The sequence below is a fragment of the Selaginella moellendorffii genome, unplaced genomic scaffold, assembly GCF_000143415.4.
Source record: "Selaginella moellendorffii unplaced genomic scaffold, v1.0 SELMOscaffold_102, whole genome shotgun sequence".
NCBI lineage: Eukaryota > Viridiplantae > Streptophyta > Lycopodiopsida > Selaginellales > Selaginellaceae > Selaginella > Selaginella moellendorffii.
In genome coordinates, this window is record NW_003314363.1 from 358,953 (window position 1) to 376,199 (window position 17,247).

Genomic DNA, 17,247 nt, shown 5'->3' on the forward strand with positions numbered 1-17,247 from the left:
TGTATACACTCACAGTCTCCACAAACATTGTTTACATTGTCGCTATTGATGGGGCTGCGTTGTTGATCTTAATCCAAGCTGGCCTCAAATTTCCACTCGCAGTCATCATTGTCGGGAGCACTCGCCTGGCTGTGTCCTCAGCCTTCTCTTGGAAATATGGCATCTTCAAGGCGTCTTGCGCCGAGATCCTCCTCGCTGGATCAATCGCCAGCATCCTCTTGAGCAGCTCCACCGCATCGGGGTCTTTAATTCTGCTTCTCACGTCCTCGGCTTTCCACCGCGCCATCTTCTCCAAGATCCTCTCGCGTGCTCGCTCTCGGCACCAGTCTTGATAGCCCATGCCACAGCCATCGATGCCCAGCTTCTTGGCGAAATCAGCCACAAAACAGTCGAACGAGTCCCAGTCCTCCTCGTCGGTCACGTCAAAGGGATTGCTACCCAGGAGCATCTCCGCGAATATACACCCGGCGCCCCACACGTCGATTGCGGTGCCAAAGCTGGTGGCACCCTTGAGAAGCTCCGGAGCGTTGAACGTTAGGGTGCCGACCTTGTTCGACCAGGGGCGTGTCCGCAGCCTCCTCGCGGCAGCGAAGTCCGCCAGCTTCACCACAAACTTATTCTTCTCTCCATCCCTTTTGACGAGAACGTTGCTCGTCTTGACGTCTTGGTGAACGACTCTGTGCGCGTGAATCCACGCCAGGCCCTCGAGGATCTGGCGCATCACGGCCCTGATGTCGTGCTCCCCAAGCTTGCGTGACGAGATCACATCGCCCAAACTCCCGTCCATGAGCTCCATCACCATGAACGTCCCCTGGTTGTTGCAGGTCAACCCAAGGAGATTGACGACGTTGTCGTGCGCTACCTCTTCCAGGATCTCCGACTCGTTGATGATGGCATCGTAAAGGTACTCGTGCTCGTACATCTTCTTCATGGCTACTTTGTCTCCAGTCTCTCGGTGGAACCCAACCCTCACCTCTCCGTCGCCTCCAGCGCCTAGCAACCTCGCGTCACTCGCCCACACATAGTCTGCCATCGCTCGAAAAAATGAGTAGTTAGGAAAACCTAAAGGATTTGTTTTGCAGAAAAAGGCACCTAGCTTCAAGAAAAAGATGGAGAAAAGGGCATTTATTTTAATTACAAATGTAAAAATAAAGGAAAAAAACTCTTTAAATCTTGCCTCCTTGAGCTTCCTTGATCATGTCCAGCCCTACGTTGGGTGCGGTTGCAGAGGACCTGTCTGGGATCGTCAAGAGAGCACCACCACTACACACACACACAAAAGAAAAGAAAAAGGATCAGAAAGCATAGAAAAAAAAACGTACCAAGCTTTTTTGTTTACCAGAATTCTTGGGTTTTGGCTATTGAGAGCCGAGATCAAAGAACCGTGAGATCGCCCGGGTGCAAAAGGTTGATGTGTGGTACTCCTGGAAAATCACAGCATATCCCTCACTCACTCACACACACACACACACACACACGGAGAGATTTTAAGCTTGGTGATAAAAAGTGGTAGAAAAAAATGGCCAAACAGCTTAAAAGGTGCAAAGAGAAGAAAATGGCCAAAAGGTTTTTAGAATTTGATCACATCTTTTGTATACTTTTGTATACCATCTTACCTTTTTCTTTAATATAAAAAAGGTGGTGACAGAGATTAAAAAAAAAACATTGGAGTTCTTGATGAGTGAGAGAGAGAGGTGTGTGTGAAGCTAAAAAAAGGTGGTGAAAATCGTGCAATGAGAAAAAAAATCTGACTGGGGTAAAATTAATGTGGATTAAAAAACGCTGGGTGTTTGGAGAGGGAGGGTTTTTTAGGGTTCTTGACGATGACGTGAGAGAGAGCGAGCGAACGGGCGATCGGCGATCGGCGCGGCGGCTGCGCGCGCGCGAGGCGAATCCATCCATGTCATCAGGGGCGGAATCCAGCGAGCAGCATCACCTCAGCAGCAGCAGCAGCGGCGGGAGCGGGAGCGGCGACAAGGCAAGTAAGAAGAAGATGAGCAGCGGTGGCGCCATGGCGGCGGAAATGGGGATCCCCAGCGGCGCCCTGGAGCGCATCCTCGTCCGCCTGGACCGCGACGACGTAGCGCGCTCGTGCGCGGTGTGCCGCCGCTGGAACCGCGTCATCTGCTCGGAGGCGTTCCAGCGGGTCTACCGCAAGCAGCACGGCAAGCAGCCCATGACGTGGGAGTGGCTGGCGTCGATCAAGTCCGCCCAGCGCAAGAAAACTCCCGGAGGAGACGAAGAGCATGTTAATGCGGAGGAAGAAGATCATTGCCAGCAGCAGCAGCAGCAGCCTCAAGACGATCGAAACGAGGTGGTGGTGGTGGCGGAAGAGGCGGACAAGGAGGAGGACGAGCGGCGGCGCTTCCAGCTGGTGGCGTGGAACCTCCAGTTGCGGCGGAGCTTCACGCTGCTGGACATCGCGTGCTGCCCGGCGGCGCCCCGCAGCCACCCGGACCTCTGCTGGCTCGAGTTCGCGGCTACCTCCGGCGGCGGTGCTGGTGGTAGCGAGCTCCTTGCCTGGGCCTGCCGCCACACCCCGACCTCCATCCGGGTGGCCGCCGACCCCCTCCACCCGAGCTCCGTCCGGATCATCCCCGCCCCGCCAGCTTTCCCGGACCCCGTCGTCTACGAGTTTCGCCTCGGCCTCGCCCGCGACAACCACCATCTTGTTCCAGGCCAACCAAGCTCGCAGCATGCCCGGCTTCTTCCCAGCTCGCTAAGCTCGGAGAGTCGTGGAGGAGGAGGATTCAAGCTGGCGCTTCTCCGGCTCGGCTTCCCCCATGCCGACTCTGCCACCGCTCACGCCTGGGCCGTGGCCAACGTCTACCACTCCGCCACCCGCCAGTGGAGCTCCTTCAAAATCAAGCTCGACGGCGATCTCAAGCGCTGGGGCGCCTCGGTGGTGTGCAAAGGCCACCTCTACGTGCTCCTCCGCCCGCCCGGCCGGCACGGCCCCGGCGTCGGGCTCATCAGCCTCAACATGTCCGCCGCCGTGGATCCCTTCGGCTACCACGACGTCGTCCTCCCCGGCTTTGCTTACGAGTGGCACGACGTGATGGACCTGGTGGACCGCTCCGGCACGCTGCTGCTCGTCGTCTTTAGCTTTGCGAAGTCTTCCCTGTCCATCTTCCAGGCCGAGGACGCCGCCCCAAGTCGGATGTCCAGGACCGCCACATCGCGCTGGCTGCCGCTCAGCACCATGCCGGGTGGCGCGTGCGCGCAGTTTTGCAAGGAGCTGGAGACGCAGTGGAGCTACCGGTGCCGCGGCTCGAGCGAGTGCATCTTCTTCGCCAACACCCGCGGGGGCCCGGGATTCGTGTTCTGGATCACGCGCAAGTCGTGGCACAGGATGCACTTCCCGGACGTCGACAGCCGGTACCTCTTTGCTCTTTCGGTCTAACGATTCGTCGTGGTTTTTTTTCCTTGGTTCTCTTTTGTTTCGGTCGTCTCGTTTTCCGGTTCTGCTTTCGTACCTTCCCAGTTTATATGGTTCTTGTGAATACTGTTCTCTTTTTTGTTGGTCTAGCTCCTCAAAGTGGTGACCTCGAAAAGTTGTTTACATCTTTTCTCCCCCGATTTTTGAGAGCTATGAACTGTAAGCAGCAGCAGGAACTTAGTTTTTACTCTTGCGAAAAGAAGGAAGAGAGGCACCTGCTAAGAATGCTAGCCAGCTTGAGCAGAATCCTCCTGTGATTCACAAAGCCGGGTTAATGCACAAAACGCTTCAACTAAATGAGAGAGTTATACCTGACTTGCCTCGATTGTGGAAAGAAAAATCCGCCTCACTGCTCGTACTGCTCGCGTGGTTTCACGTTCGTTGCGACGTGATTGCTCTTCCCTGAGCGTTAACGCTTCTCCCCCTCGCCGAAGTCCTCGTCTTGGACGGGAGTTTCTTGAGCATCTCCTCCTGGGTGATCTTCATGTAGAAACCAGTCGTCATCCCGTGCTGCTTCACTACGTTCGAGAGGCAGTCGTGCTGGAGCTCATCCTTGTGCTTGTCTTTGAGCTGGATCTTCCCGTCTTTAAGGCTGAGGAACAAGGAAACTCTCTCCTTCTCCTTCTCGGACTTTGACGGAGCAATAGCAGTAGAAGCAGCCTGCTCTTGACATGCGATCGTCTCTTCCAAGCTACAGTTCCATGCCTGCCTGATAAGCTGTGCCTCCTCGCTCAAAGACGTCAGGAGCTCCTGGAGAAGGTCCTTGTTTCGATCTTCAAACAGAGCGCGGTATGGACTGAGAGACTTCGCCGAGTGCTTCACCTCCTCCCGGATGGTCTTCTGAGTTTCAGCAATGCTGCTAGCCGCGGGTCGCTCTTCTGCCAACGACTCCGGAGGAGGTTCTTCTCCTTCTTTCGAATCCTGCTCGTCACTCGAGGCTGAGTACTCCGACTGGCTGCAGCACGCTGCTTGATCCAATGAAGACATCCGACGTAGGAGTTCTCTGAAGAGGAGATACTTTGTAACTTCGGCTGTCAGATCGGAGGATGGGCTCCGCGTTCTCCTTCTCCTTCTTGGGAGAGTCCCAGCGAGATCTAACGTACTGGAACTGGATACGTTCGTGGGATCGTCTTGATTGTGCTGGGAGCTCCACGTCGATGTCTCGAGAACAACACTTCCACTGCTACTGGCGCATGCACTTTCTTCCACCACCAACGGAGCTTTTGAGAGATCCACCGGATCCGTGGTACTGCTACCACCTTGTACTCCGACGTCAACGTAGATAGCACTAGCGTTGTCAAACTCTGTGCTGTCTTCCTGGAGCTTAGAATCCACACCGGTGCTGACAAAAACAAAATCGTCGTGTTGGAGTTGTGACTTTGAATCGCTGCTGCTGTGATCGGCAGCCACCATGAGGAGCCCGCAAGAGCAATCCGTGAGCACGTCATGGTCCTGGAAGAACTTGGAAGATTGAGCCACGGGTTGCTCGCGAATTTCCGCGGCATGGTCAGAGATTTGGTTGTTCCGCCTGAAAGGCAACTGCAAGCTCTTGCTGATCTTCCACCTCCTCCACACCTGGACGCATTCGGCTGGAAGTAGCTTCGTCTTGAAATCCACAGTAGAAATCCCAGCCTTGAAAGAGATGAAGCTGTAAGCCAGTGGAAGCTTTTTTCTTCCCTCAGAAGCCATCACTGCATCGTCTCCTCCTCCTCCTCCTCCTCCTGGGAAGTGCTGACGACCGCAAGTGGAAGGATGGTGGCGTCCCAGGAAATTCTTCGCAACGAGCTTGTCTTTGATCCTGGCAGGATTGCCGCAGTGCTTCTCCCACTGCCTCTGGATCCACTTCGTGTGCCTGTTGTCGATGAGCTTCTTCTTGAGAAGGCTCTTGCAATCGCAGAGGCTAATCTTCCTCTGCGATCGAATGCTGTGGCTCTTTCTGACGGTCTCCTCCTGCTGCTTGCCTCCACCGTCCTTGGCACCTTTCTTGCTGCTAGCACCCCAATCGCAGCACAGATCGTCCGTGTCCAGCGCCACGTCGAACGACACCTTCTTCACGGCACCATCGTCGGCGAGGATCTGGTGGTAATCGATGAAGCTGTGCTGCTCATCGCTTGCCGCGGAGAAGAAGCAATCCAGTTCTTGCGCCGTCACAGGCCACATTGATTCAATCACTTGCTGCCGCCGCCAAATCTCGGTCGCCCTGCCGCCGATTGCTGGCGAGAATCACACATACCTTCTCGCGCAAACCATCGCGCTTGCTGGAGGGGCGGAAGAATGCCGCGCTTCTTAAATCGCGCCCCTACGCCCACTCCCGATTAACGGTCCTTTGACCTATCTCGCCATCCAACGGCCCATCTCCCTAATTTTAAAACTTAAGTGGGCGGGAGCTCTAAGATGGCGGCGTCGCTTTCGCGCGCGTGGGTGACGCGCGGCCTACCGCCGGCAACGAGAACTGTTTTTCTGGTGCTCACGAGAACACTGTGGACGGCAAGTAGCCAACACTGTGCTTGCGAGCGATCGCGCGGTCAGTGAGTGTGAGGTTTTCTCTGAGCACTGCGCTGCAAATTGGTGTATCGATCTCGAATTCCAGTCTCTCTTGGCGCGTAATGGCAGCAACCAGCAGCAGCGATGGAATCGACCAGTGCGTGAGCATCTCCACAAGCATGAATTCTTGCAAGTGGGAGAGCAAGAGCAATTTATAGATCGATCGAGGCTTGTCTAGCTAGACATCGAAATGGACTGAAGAACCACATAAGAAAAGGAGAAAAAACACTCTCCTGGCACTCCCCTGTCCTGTCCCTCCCTTGTCGACTATTACAATACTCTTTAATCGAGCTGGGCTGTGCCCTGTACTCGAATCCGCGACTTCTCCCTCTGTTCTTAAAGTTTTCCCCCGGAGTGAATTCTCTTGACGTGGGTGGCGCCCAAAACGCTCTACGTCGACTTGGGTCGTCACGATTTGGCATCACCAATGGTGGGTCGAGCTCGAATTTATCATCTCAATCCGCGCTTGATCGCAATTTGGGCATCCTGGTCGCTTTTTCTCGTGCTTTCTTCGTGGACCCGGGCCCAAGAACTTTAACCCGTGTCAGGGAGGGCGAGTGTGTGTGAGTGAAGTGATTGCGATCTGCCCTTTGTTCGCTCGCGCGCCTGGCATTGCACATGGAGGAGCATCACAGCCGGTATAGATAGACAGCGGCGCAGCGCACCACTTCCAGCCAACAAGAGCAGCCAAATTTGTTGGGATCAAGCGCTCCCAAGCTTGATTGATTGCTGGAATGATCATCGATCGAATCCAGAGATTATTCCAACCCCTCCAATATTCTATTTCCTCTGTTAAAAGATAGCTTTGCAATGCCTTTTGCCGCTGGATAGCACTCCAATCTATGCGTTGCAAGCCAGTCCAAGCCAGGCCAGCAGCACTTGCGCTCATGATTTTGCCTTCTTTTCTTTCGCTCGCCACCTTTTTCTCGTAGCCCGTACTAAAAGAATCGATCAAAGGTATATGGATATGTATGCGTTGATTTTTCCGTGGGAGTTAGTTTAGCCTAATGGAGGATCAAGGGTCATGGCCACGATCATCTCCAAAATCTCGATCGTGGGATATCTGACCAGATCTTACGTTCCTTTCATTCCGTTTGATATGACCATCACCAAACACGGAGCAATTACAGGAATCTCCTGAAATTGATCGATGGATTTGCGCGTGTGACGCGAGCGGGACGAGATCAATCGGAAAATACCTTAAATTTTCGCTTTCACGATAGACGACCGTTCATTGCCGACAGTGCGAGAGCGCGTAAGTGCCCAGTGTTAAAATTTGCGAGTAGAATGTGTCTTTCATCCAGATTTTGACGAAAACCACACCCATGGGTCCCTTGTTGAGAAATTGCTTGACGAGCTTGACGATGACACGAATCCAAAAGGTGGCGGTGGTGTGGATCCAAGCAAGATTAACGATTCCAATGTTATAAACCTCTGGGAATCTAGAGATGTGCCCTCCTCGATCGCAGCGATGGATTCATCGATCTGGCTGGCTGGACCAGCAAGCACAGGGAGAGCTAACGCAACACGCGCCCACATTCCCTGGATATGATATCTATACACCCACAGACAATTGTCTCTGGGTTTGATCCATAGTTTTCCACCCAGACTTTCAACTGTGGTAAGAACCCTAACTTAGTTCCCGCCATCCAAGCTTCCATCAAAGCTAAGATTCCCACATGGAAAGCCTCGTTGGAATTTAGGTCTGGAGGACCATGGAGTTCTTAAGTTGGGACCCACACAACATTATAACGCTTGTGGTCTTGGGTCTACTCCCACGCTACTATTTGATCGATCCTTCCATCCTCTCTCCCATAACGATAAAATAATATCGCATTGGAATCAATCGCTCGATCGATCAGCCAGTGGCCATGGTCGTCGGGTCGCGACGTGGTCCCAAAATTCAAATCAATAGCTCTCTCTTATTTCATTCCTTACGATCAGTGTAGAACTCTACACTTGACAAGAGAGAAGCTTCTAAGAGCCCTAAAATTTAAATCGGTTTTATTAGTACTTTAAATTTGAAAATGGGCGCGATAATCCAAACCCAAACCGGGTCAAGAAGGCGTGCCGTCGGTACACAGGCAGTGGCGGCCCAGCAGCCAACCGCGTCGTGCCATCTCTGCCGCTGGGCAATGATAGTGGGCCACGTGGGGCCGCCCCATTAGTTCCAGCTTACGCCCTTCATGTGGCTCCAAAAACCCCTCCCCTCCGGAGTTTCCATCTTGAGAGAAGCGATAGAGCGCCGCAACAGAGTAACAGAAGCGGCAGAGGGATTGTTGGCCACGCAAGGGATTCTTGTTTGATCAGGGCGCGTGAGCGAGCTAGGGTATAGCGATTCGTGCCGCCGTCATCGATTTCTTGGTTCCGGAGCAGCACAGTTGCATCGGATTCGCCTTTTCTTGCTTGGCCTGATCAAGCGCTTCCTTTTCCTCTTATCTTTCTTGGATTCCTGGATCTCCGTGAGCTCAGGAGCACGGATTTCCTTGGATTCTACTGCGTTCCTGGCTGGCATGCGCGATATTTTGGCTCTGTAGTGAAATTCTAGCGGTTCTGTGGGAGATTTTGTGGAGCATCGGTCGATCGAGAGCTATGGCCGCTGCTGATTCGTCGTCTCGGCCTGTGCTCCGGCGAACGCAGCCAAAGGTGTTGCCAAAGACTCCTCCGGCGGCCCCCAAGCCGCTCAAGAGTGCTCCATCAATTGCCAAGAAACCATCCCCTCCTCCGGTGCCAGCGGCCGAGAAGATCAGCACTCCAAAGCTCCGTAGCGTCCAGATTCCAGTGCCGGGTCCAGCGGTTCTCAAGCCCGTGGCCGCGGATTTGAGCCCGGCGTCTGTTCTTCACGATCAGCCTAGCATTGTCGACGAGGAGGACGATTCTTCCAGCATTGCCAGTAGCAGCTGCCACAGCAGCCCGTGCTTCAAGAAAGATCCCTCTTCCTCGCTTCTAAAGGGTGGGAAGAGCGTGGCAAAGAAGGCGCCGCCGAGAAAAATTCCAGAGGCTCCCTCCACTCCCGTGATAGCGAAGAGGACGACGACCACGATGTTTCCTTCTCCTCAAGAAGTTCTCGCCCAGAGGAAGCTCAAGATTTCTCACTACGGCCGCAAGCAAGGCTCGCCCAAGGCTGTGAAAGTCGTTCTTCCGGAGGAATCGCTCAACTCTCCTGCCACCCAGAAGCGATGCGCTTGGATTTCGCCTCAATGTGGTGAGTTTTTTTCTCCAGTGTTTTTTTTTCTTTCTTCAATGTTTGCTTCGTTTGTGGTGGGTTGTCAATCCGTCTGGTGAGCTGCTCGAATCTTTGCGTGATTGTTCTTTGTTTTGTTTCGCTTTGATTCTTCATCTAAAGCCTTTTTCAATGCAGATCCCGCGTACATCGCCTATCATGACGAAGAATGGGGAGTTCCTGTGCACGATGACAAGTAAGAGCTGGATCCTGTTGAGCTTTATTTTAGTATTGCTTGCTCGTTGCTGTTCCTATGAGTTGTTGCTTTCACTGTTCCTATAAGTTGTTGCTGATCCATCTGGTTTATTTTTTCCTTTCCACTTGGTGGTGTTGATGCAGCTTGCTTTTCGAGCTCCTGGTGCTAGCCGGTGCGCAGTCGGAGATGGGGTGGTCCTTAATTCTCAGCAAGCGAGATTGTTACAGGTTGGTAGCCACTGCTTCCACTTCTTGCTCGTTTCTTTGCCTTCTCTTTTACTTTGATTCTACGTTGAATTTCTTGCACCTCGAGGGAATTGTGAACAGCGGGCATTAACGTGTGGATGTTTTCCTTTCTGTTTTCCCTTCTACTTCATCCAGGCGTGCCTTCCAAGGCTTCGATCCAGCAGCAGTGGCAGCCTTTGACAAGAAGAAAGTTGCTGCGTTGAAGAGCGACGTGGACATATATCAGCAGGAGGGAAAGCTCCAGGCAGTAATTGAGAATGCGGGACGTGTTCTACAGGTAACAGTTCATTCTTTCACGTCCCGATATTTTCTCCTTTTTTGCTTCCCTTTTTCCGTGCCTCACTCACTGTTCGACTGTTCGATGGCCAGATTGTCCAAGAATGTGGATCACTAAGCAATTACTTGTGGGGCTTCTTGAATCACAAGCCCGTGACGCCCAACTTCCGGATGCCGGCCCAGGTCCCCATCAAAACGTCCAAGTCGGAGTTCATCAGCAGGGACCTTGTCCGGAGAGGCTTCTCGTGCGTCGGGCCGACCACCGTCTACTCGCTCATGCAAGCCGCGGGGATGACCAACGATCACACCACGCAGTGCTTCAGGCACAAGGAGTGCGCTGCCGCTGCCGAGGCGACGACGATCAAGACTGGAGCTCCATCGCCGAGCTTCGCAATCGCTAGCGCTGACAACCGAGATAACCTGACGAGCAGCAGGAACAGCAGCGTTTTTGTTCACTGATTTCCAGGGACGGAGTGGGGGCGATGATCGATCAAAAGGCAAGCAAAAATCGCCCATCGCCACAGCAAGAAGAGAAAGCTTTCGTCTCTCTCTCTCTTTTCTTTCCTCCCATTTACTTATTTTGTTGTACACTACAGAGCTTTTGTATTATACGTGTTGTGTTTGCTCTAAAAGTCAAAGAAGTCAACTTATAAAAGTCTTCACGTGAAAGAAATTCTAAAAAAGTTAACAGTCAAAGAAAGTCAAAAACCATTGTAGAACATTTTCCTGTAACCATTTTTTTCTCTCTCTCTTTTGTTTGTTTTTTTGCTTTTCCTTTTCATGGATGTTTTAGAATAATCAAACCACCTGGAAAAGTTGGTCAAGGTGAGGCAAGGGAGAATTACGCCTTCTATCTTGTTGGTGGAGTTTGTGGTTTTCTTGCTGCTGATCTTGGTGTTGATCCTGTTGAGGCTTGGCCAAGACGAACAGCATGTCCCGCATAGCAGCCTGGTTTGGATTTGAGATCTTACTTAGGCCGAAGAAACGTTTATATAAAACGCTAGAACTTTACCTGGACGCTGCTCATCGCAAAAGATCCAGCCCCGACATTCATGCCGGGCTTCAATGGATCGTCAATCCACAAAGACGTTGGCTGGAAGCTCGGCTCCAGCGCAAACATCCCTCCAGAGCTACCATTCGAGCCCTGGTTGGAAGACAAATCCAAAACGCAAATGAGAAGAGGAAGAAGAGAGTAAAGTGTGGAGTACCTTGAGTACGATCTTTGCTCTTGAGAAATCGAATTCCTGTCCAAAAATGTGAAGGAACCCAATCAAGAGCGTGCCAAGATTTGGTGCACCTGGAGCTTGGAGTGACACTAGCAAGTCATCCACAATCCTCCAAGCCCGGGAAATAAGCTCCTCCTCTTGACACGGAGGCCTCGCGGCGGACACACAACCGTCCTCGGACGCCGTGGTAGACGCGGACGAGTCCGTGAGATTTGTCTCGTCGTCCTCCGAGTCGGATACCTCGGACGATGCCACCGAATGATGATTCGCATTCGCAGGTGCTGAAACACCGTTTTTATTGCCACTCCACGACACAGGCACTTGCTGCTAAAACGAACGCGAAGAAAAAAAAAAACAGAAAGCGATGAAAGACATGGAGAGAAAAGCTGGTTCTCTCTTGCGAAACTGGAAAAGACGATTGCTTCTTACCTCGAGGTAGAAGACGAGCAAGAGCGTGAGCGAGAAGGAGCCCAGGCCACCAGTGTAGACGTTGTTCAATCCCTTGCAATGCAGGAAGGACTTCATGAGGAGCACCTGCAGCGTAACAGTGATACTTCACCACAGAAGTCGAGCGGGGATATCAACCTTCATACGAAAAGCGAGAAAGCTAGGCGCGTACCAGAGGAGCCAGCGCCGGGAGCTGGCGGAGTTTGTCGAGGACGTACTCTCTCGCGGCGGCTCCATTGTGGACAATCGCCGGAGAGATGGCTCCCGGCCTCTTCTTGCTGCTGCTGCTGCTAGTCCTGGAGCCTCCCCGCGACTTGCCACCGAGAGTTACGTCGATGGCCACCGGGGGAGCGTCGTCCGAAGCTACGTCCGGGAAAGGGTCGCAGCACAGCTTGATCACCGGCATGGAGGCCGTCTCGATCGTCATCAGCGACTTACACCACCTGTGGTGCTCCTTGAACTCGGCCGCGAGGCTGCGGATGAGCGGGAGGAAACCTCTCGCACCGTAGCCCCCGTCTGCGAGAACCGGAGGCGCTGGCGTGTCCAAAACGACGACGTCCACGTCGCTATGTGGAAGGCACAGGCCTGTTGCGAACGAGCCAAACACCTGCAAGAACAAAGCTCAAGTTCCAGTCTTGTAAGAAAGAAACGAAAAAAAAAAGACCTCAACATCAGCTCCAGGCCAGAGCTGCTTCACTCCCCGTCGGACGCAATCCACCGCGGCCTCGGCCCGTGCTCGAGCCGCGGGTGACGGCCTCGCAGTGCGAGCAAACTCCAAGATCTCGGCGTGGAGCACTCCAAAGTTGGAGTCCACGTTTGCCGCCACCGCCGGCGAAGGCAGCGAGAAAGCCGCCGGAGGGACGAGCATAACCGGGACGCTCCATGCAGCTCCAGGGATGTAAGTTTGATCCCTCTGGACGGGGCGATACCAAAAGCCATCCATCTCGCTCATCGGCGGCGGCGGCGGCGGCGGCGGCGGCGAGTGGAAACGTATCGGTGTCAGGAGCGGAACGTGTGGCAAAGTCGTGAACGAGTGGAGCTGTATGAGTGGCAGCTTCTTCCTGTTGTTGGTGTTGTTGGTGTTGCTACTGGCATCGTCCCTTTGCTTCCACGGCTTTGGAGCCTTTCCCTCCGGAGCTTCCGACTTCGCGTCTGTGAAACCATTGCCAGTGATCTCGCTGTTGACGGCGGGATCCGGATCGTGTAGCCGGCCCATGATCGCTGCTGGAGAAGCAGCAGCAGCAGCATCCAGCTTCACTGCAGGAACCTTGGAGCTCCCGTTGCTTTTAACTGCAGCACTCTCCCTTTCTCCAGGTTGCATCCCAGACTTGAGAGCTGCTACGTACGAACCCCGGGAGGTGGAGCATTCCACTCCATCTTCTCCTCTATCACTTTCGCTCGCCAACACCCCCACCATTTTGTTGGTGCATGCAGCAACTTCGTCCCTTATCGCGTCACCACCTACATTATCCACTGCCAAATGCTCCCCGTTCGACGAAGATCTCCAGGCCCGGGAGAGATCTGCTCTACTCAAGCTCGTGCCCGTTGTGAAGCCATTCCGTTTTCGCGGAGAGCTCGCAGGGCCTGGCTTGGGCCAGTTTATCCGAGGCTTGCCGCGCACTGTCTCCCACTCGCTGCCATCGGATGATTCAAGCCTCTGGTTGCTGAAAAGCTTGAGCAACGCTGCTGTCTGCAAAGTTTCCAGGGAATTAAAAAAAGAAAGAAAAAATTTAATAAACGAATTAGTACAAAGTTGCGAGTACCTCGGACATGGACAGCTCTAGCCTGAATTTCTTTGCTTCATAATGGAAGAGTACCGGCCGAAAGGCATCCTCTTCAAGCGGTGCCCGATTTTCTCGAATCCGCACGCGAACCTGGATGGATTCTCCCGGGTGTAAGTTGATGATCTACCACCCTTTGCAGTTAGATAGAACTACACGCAACTTACCTGCGCCGGATATCTGGAAACATCAACTCCGGACCTCGCATCCTTGTTGATCCAAGCATCCGGCTCGATATTCAAGCCACCATCACTAGATGCCTACAAGTAGACGCAAAGTATTAAACCAAAACAAAAGAAGAACTTGGAATAAGATGGTTTTCTCGGGCTCACCTCAAATACTCCGTGCAAGCATCTGTTACTGTAGTTGTAGAGAAATAGTGGCAACCCTTTGCGTATGCCTTTGACGGAATCAATGAAACTCCTTGGCAGCCCTGCAGAGAGAGAGAGAGAGAGAGAAAGAGAAGAGGAGAACAGCACGATCGATTCAACACGGATCTAAACAGAGCAATTTGAAACAGTCACTCCATCCAATTAAGAACAACCAAAAAAGAAGCGAAGAGAAAATGGGAGAAAACGAAAAAAGACAAAAGATTTTACCGAAGAGGCACCGCTCAAAGTCTTCGGGCATGGTCTCATCGTTGCAAAAGAAGATGAATCCGCCCAGCGGCTGCTCGTGCGGGGACAATCGCGGTACCTCCTGCGGCACGCGCCGCTCCAAGAGAAGCCTGTGATGGTGCGCATTCACAACCATGTCTGTGTCGCGGCCAAAACCATCCAAAGAAGGGAGAAATCTCTGAAATCTCAACAAAATCCTTGCCACGGAGAGAAGACACCGATTCCAAGCGCTAGAAATCTCACTCCGCCCGCCCCGGCGGGCCTGATTAGCTCCGTCACCGGGGCGAAAGCTTCCAGAACAGCAAATTCGTGGAGAATCTCAGAGAATTCGGCTGCTGCGGGGGAGAGAGAATGAAAAGCCCTAATCTCTTCCACACAAACCCTAAAAAATTTAATGTCCCGTGTCAAACTATATCGCTGAAAGCCTTTTTTTTTTTCTAAAAGACCACTATCTCTTCCGGGTTCCCTGGTCCAGTTGCCAAAGCGAAAGGAGAAAAATTCAACCAAAGAGTGTCCTCCTCTGTACGAAGCACTCCAAATTTTTTTTCCAAAATTCCTTTTTTTTTTCCACGGCGAATGAATGATATATATATTTTTGTCTCGAGAGCAGTCGCGTCCTCTAAAAACCTCCAAAAATCGCGAGGAATGCCTCCGCGTTGGTCAGGTCGTTGAGAATCACGGCATTCGTGCCGCTGGCTTGACGCAATTCACTGCCGGTGAAAATCCCGGTGCACACGGCGACGGGAAGAGCGCCTCCGAGCTCGGCCGCAGCGACGTCGTTGGGCTGTAGAAAAAAGTTTTTTTTTTTCTTGTGAGCAAAGATGGAAAGAACAAGAAAAAACGTGTTTTTTTTTTTTTTTTCTCTTTGCTTACCGTGTCGCCAACGTGAGCGTGCAGACGGATGGTCTTGTCGAAGAGCTGGAGAGCTTTTTGGCGAGAGAGCTTGACGAGCTCGCCGCGGTCTTCATGGTCACTGCCAAATCTTCGCAAGACAAGAGAGTTTTCTCTTCGTCTTGATGGGAAAGAACGACCGAATCGAAGAACTTACCCTCCGAAATGGGGGACGCTGAAGAACTCCTCGATCCCCAAGCTGACCATCTTCATCCAAGCAATGCCCTCGAGGTTTCCAGTCACCTAGTTGCCAAAAAAGTGATTCAAGGTCTGAGCACGACCGGAAAGAGAGGAAGAAGACAATGGGATTTCTTACCAGGCCAATTAAGAAGCTTTCATCCTTGGAGAGCGTCTGGAGGAGATGATAAACTCCTGGAAGAAGTTCCAATCCATCTCCAATCTCCGACGCGTGATCGTGTGCGTAGCCAACCATGCTGGCTTTCAGCTCTGGAAGCTTGGCCGTGGCCTCCTGTAACAAGTGAGATTGCCAAATCACAGTATTTTTTTGTTCTTTCAATCGATCCATACAAACCTGTCTTGGAACCCCGTAATGCTCCAGAGTGCTCACGAGAATGATCGGATCGGTGCTCCCATGGTGCTACATCGGGTATAGAGATCATAGAAACTTCATTCGTACACCCAGATCTAACACTTACCTTGACAACATCAATGGTAGCATCGCGCACGCCAAATATTTCCTCCATGGCGTGCGAGAAGGCGCGCTTGTGGAGGCGATTCGCGAGCGGCCCGACACTGCGCATCAGAGTGCCATCCACATCGAATGTGACGAGGATCTTGCCGCCATCGCCATCGCCATCGCCATTGCCCGCCATGGAAAGAAATGCGAATCTTCTCAGATGCCATAGCTTTGCCCTAATTCGTACAAGTATCTTTCGTACAGGCACACTAAGAAAAGTGGTATTTTTTCTACTTCAACTCATAGTATCTGTTGGTTTTGGGATCATAGTAACAATCCAGCGTTGGATCATAGAGCAAATCGAGGTCGTCTTCGGATGTTCCTTCGAGATCTGGAGGAGCGAAAGAAGCAAAGTTTGTCACCAAGAACTTGAATGAATCATATCAAATACCATCAGCCGCGGCTGGACGTCCGCAAAGCTCCTCTAACTGTGCCGATCTTGACTTCCTGCGAGAGGAGCTCGGGCCGGGAGAGATCTTCCGAGCGCTCTTTGGGCCGGTGGCGCTTCTCCTGCTGGAGTCAAAAAGAAAAAGTTCGCAAGTGCAAAAGAGAAAAAAGAGAACTTGGTTAGTGACAAAAGGTGATAGTTACCTGTCTAGCTTGAGGACCGGCTTTGCGACCATATGGGGCTCAAACACCGGCTCCTCGCCAGAATCCTCAAACTCTTCCTCGTCATGCTCATCGTATGCATCGTGCGAATCGTGCTCGTTTAGATTACTGTGGTCCTGTAAAAGCAAAAGAATCTCACAAGTGGAGCTGGGGAAAACAAAAAGAAGAAGAAAAAAAAAACACATTACCTGTTCGTGAACAACAAACAAATCATCGGCGCTATCAAACGGAGTGATAGCCACAGTGGTTTCTTCTGGCAAGAAGAAAGAACAAAGAGTTAAAAACCAAACATTCAAGTTTTTAAAGGTGGACCTTCCAAGTTCTAGAGGTGGAACTCCCAAGTTCTAGAGGGAACTTCCAAGTTATAGAGAAGAACTTCCAGTTCTAGAGGTGGAACTTACGTACCCTTGGCGATGGCATCGCTGCTGGGAGCCTTTCCCCCGCTCAACCGCGTCTTCTTGACGAGGTCCTCGAGATCATTCAGCGCGCTGGGGCTGCCCCGGCCCGAGCTCCCCGAGCACCAGCTCTCATCGTCCGACGCCGACGCCGAGTTGTTCCCTTCCCGGAGCATGAAGTCCTTCTCCAGCTCAAACTGGTAGAACTTGAGCCCCTCGGCGTCCCTGCCCGCGATCGTCTTGGACGGCTTTTGCTCGGCTTGCGACGAGGACGAGTTCGCCGGCTGTGGAGCCTGTGCCAGGTCCGGAGCAGCGGTATCCTCCGAGGCCTCCTTCTCCTTGTCCTCGCCATCCTCGGACATGGACGAGAAGATCTCCGTGTCGTCCTGTGCGTAGTCTCCCAGCTTCTCAAACAAGGTGTGCACCTTGAAGTTCATGTCGTCGGAGCCGCGAGCGCTGGCGGATCTCTCCCATCCGCACGGGGTGATGGGGGGAGAGTCCTCGTACCTGGCCTGCTGCCTGAAATCCTTGGCTCTCACCAGCTCGGCCTCCTTCCGCCCGTGCTTGCCGTTTGCGATGTATGGTATCTCGGCTCGCTTCCACGCCTGTTCTTCCTTCTTCTTTCCCGGCTTTGCGCCACCACCACCTTTCATAAGCTCGA

At 52.7% G+C, this 17,247-nt stretch overlaps 4 protein-coding genes across 5 annotated transcripts; 1 reads left to right on the forward strand and 3 right to left on the reverse strand.

The window, feature by feature from the left end:
* Positions 1–31: 31 nt before the first annotated feature.
* Positions 32–1,033, reverse strand: LOC9629568 (cyclin-dependent kinase 1-B). Its single transcript, XM_002989954.1, has one exon. The coding sequence runs from the start codon at positions 1,031–1,033 to the stop codon at positions 32–34; it is 1,002 nt and encodes a 333-aa protein (XP_002990000.1).
* A 7,159-nt stretch (positions 1,034–8,192) lies between these two features.
* On the forward strand, positions 8,193–10,578 carry LOC9630344. Its single transcript, XM_002989884.2, has 5 exons — positions 8,193–9,188; positions 9,345–9,402; positions 9,546–9,629; positions 9,783–9,924; positions 10,017–10,578. The coding sequence occupies exons 1-5, from the start codon at positions 8,576–8,578 to the stop codon at positions 10,380–10,382; spliced, it is 1,263 nt and encodes a 420-aa protein (XP_002989930.2). The 5' UTR covers positions 8,193–8,575; the 3' UTR covers positions 10,383–10,578.
* Positions 10,579–10,587: 9 nt separating this feature from the next.
* LOC9629856 lies at positions 10,588–14,379 on the reverse strand. 2 transcript variants are annotated; one of them, XM_024663743.1, is made up of 10 exons: positions 13,977–14,379; positions 13,710–13,810; positions 13,545–13,637; positions 13,360–13,470; positions 12,261–13,286; positions 11,769–12,203; positions 11,579–11,683; positions 11,132–11,473; positions 10,936–11,067; positions 10,588–10,871 (listed from the first exon to the last, which is right to left on the reverse strand). In XM_024663743.1, exons 1-10 carry the CDS (start codon positions 14,128–14,130, stop codon positions 10,722–10,724), a joined length of 2,649 nt encoding a protein of 882 aa, XP_024519511.1. In that variant the 5' UTR covers positions 14,131–14,379; the 3' UTR covers positions 10,588–10,721. The 2 variants fall into 2 exon arrangements, with proteins under 2 accessions (XP_024519511.1, XP_002990002.2); XM_002989956.2 differs by having other exon boundaries at positions 11,132–11,476.
* A 113-nt stretch (positions 14,380–14,492) lies between these two features.
* LOC112342237 (phosphoglycolate phosphatase-like) lies at positions 14,493–15,732 on the reverse strand. The gene is made up of 6 exons (XM_024663756.1): positions 15,542–15,732; positions 15,418–15,483; positions 15,202–15,354; positions 15,043–15,128; positions 14,868–14,976; positions 14,493–14,778 (listed from the first exon to the last, which is right to left on the reverse strand). Exons 1-6 carry the CDS (start codon positions 15,716–15,718, stop codon positions 14,614–14,616), a joined length of 756 nt encoding a protein of 251 aa, XP_024519524.1. The 5' UTR covers positions 15,719–15,732; the 3' UTR covers positions 14,493–14,613.
* Between the last annotated feature and the right edge of the window lie 1,515 nt (positions 15,733–17,247).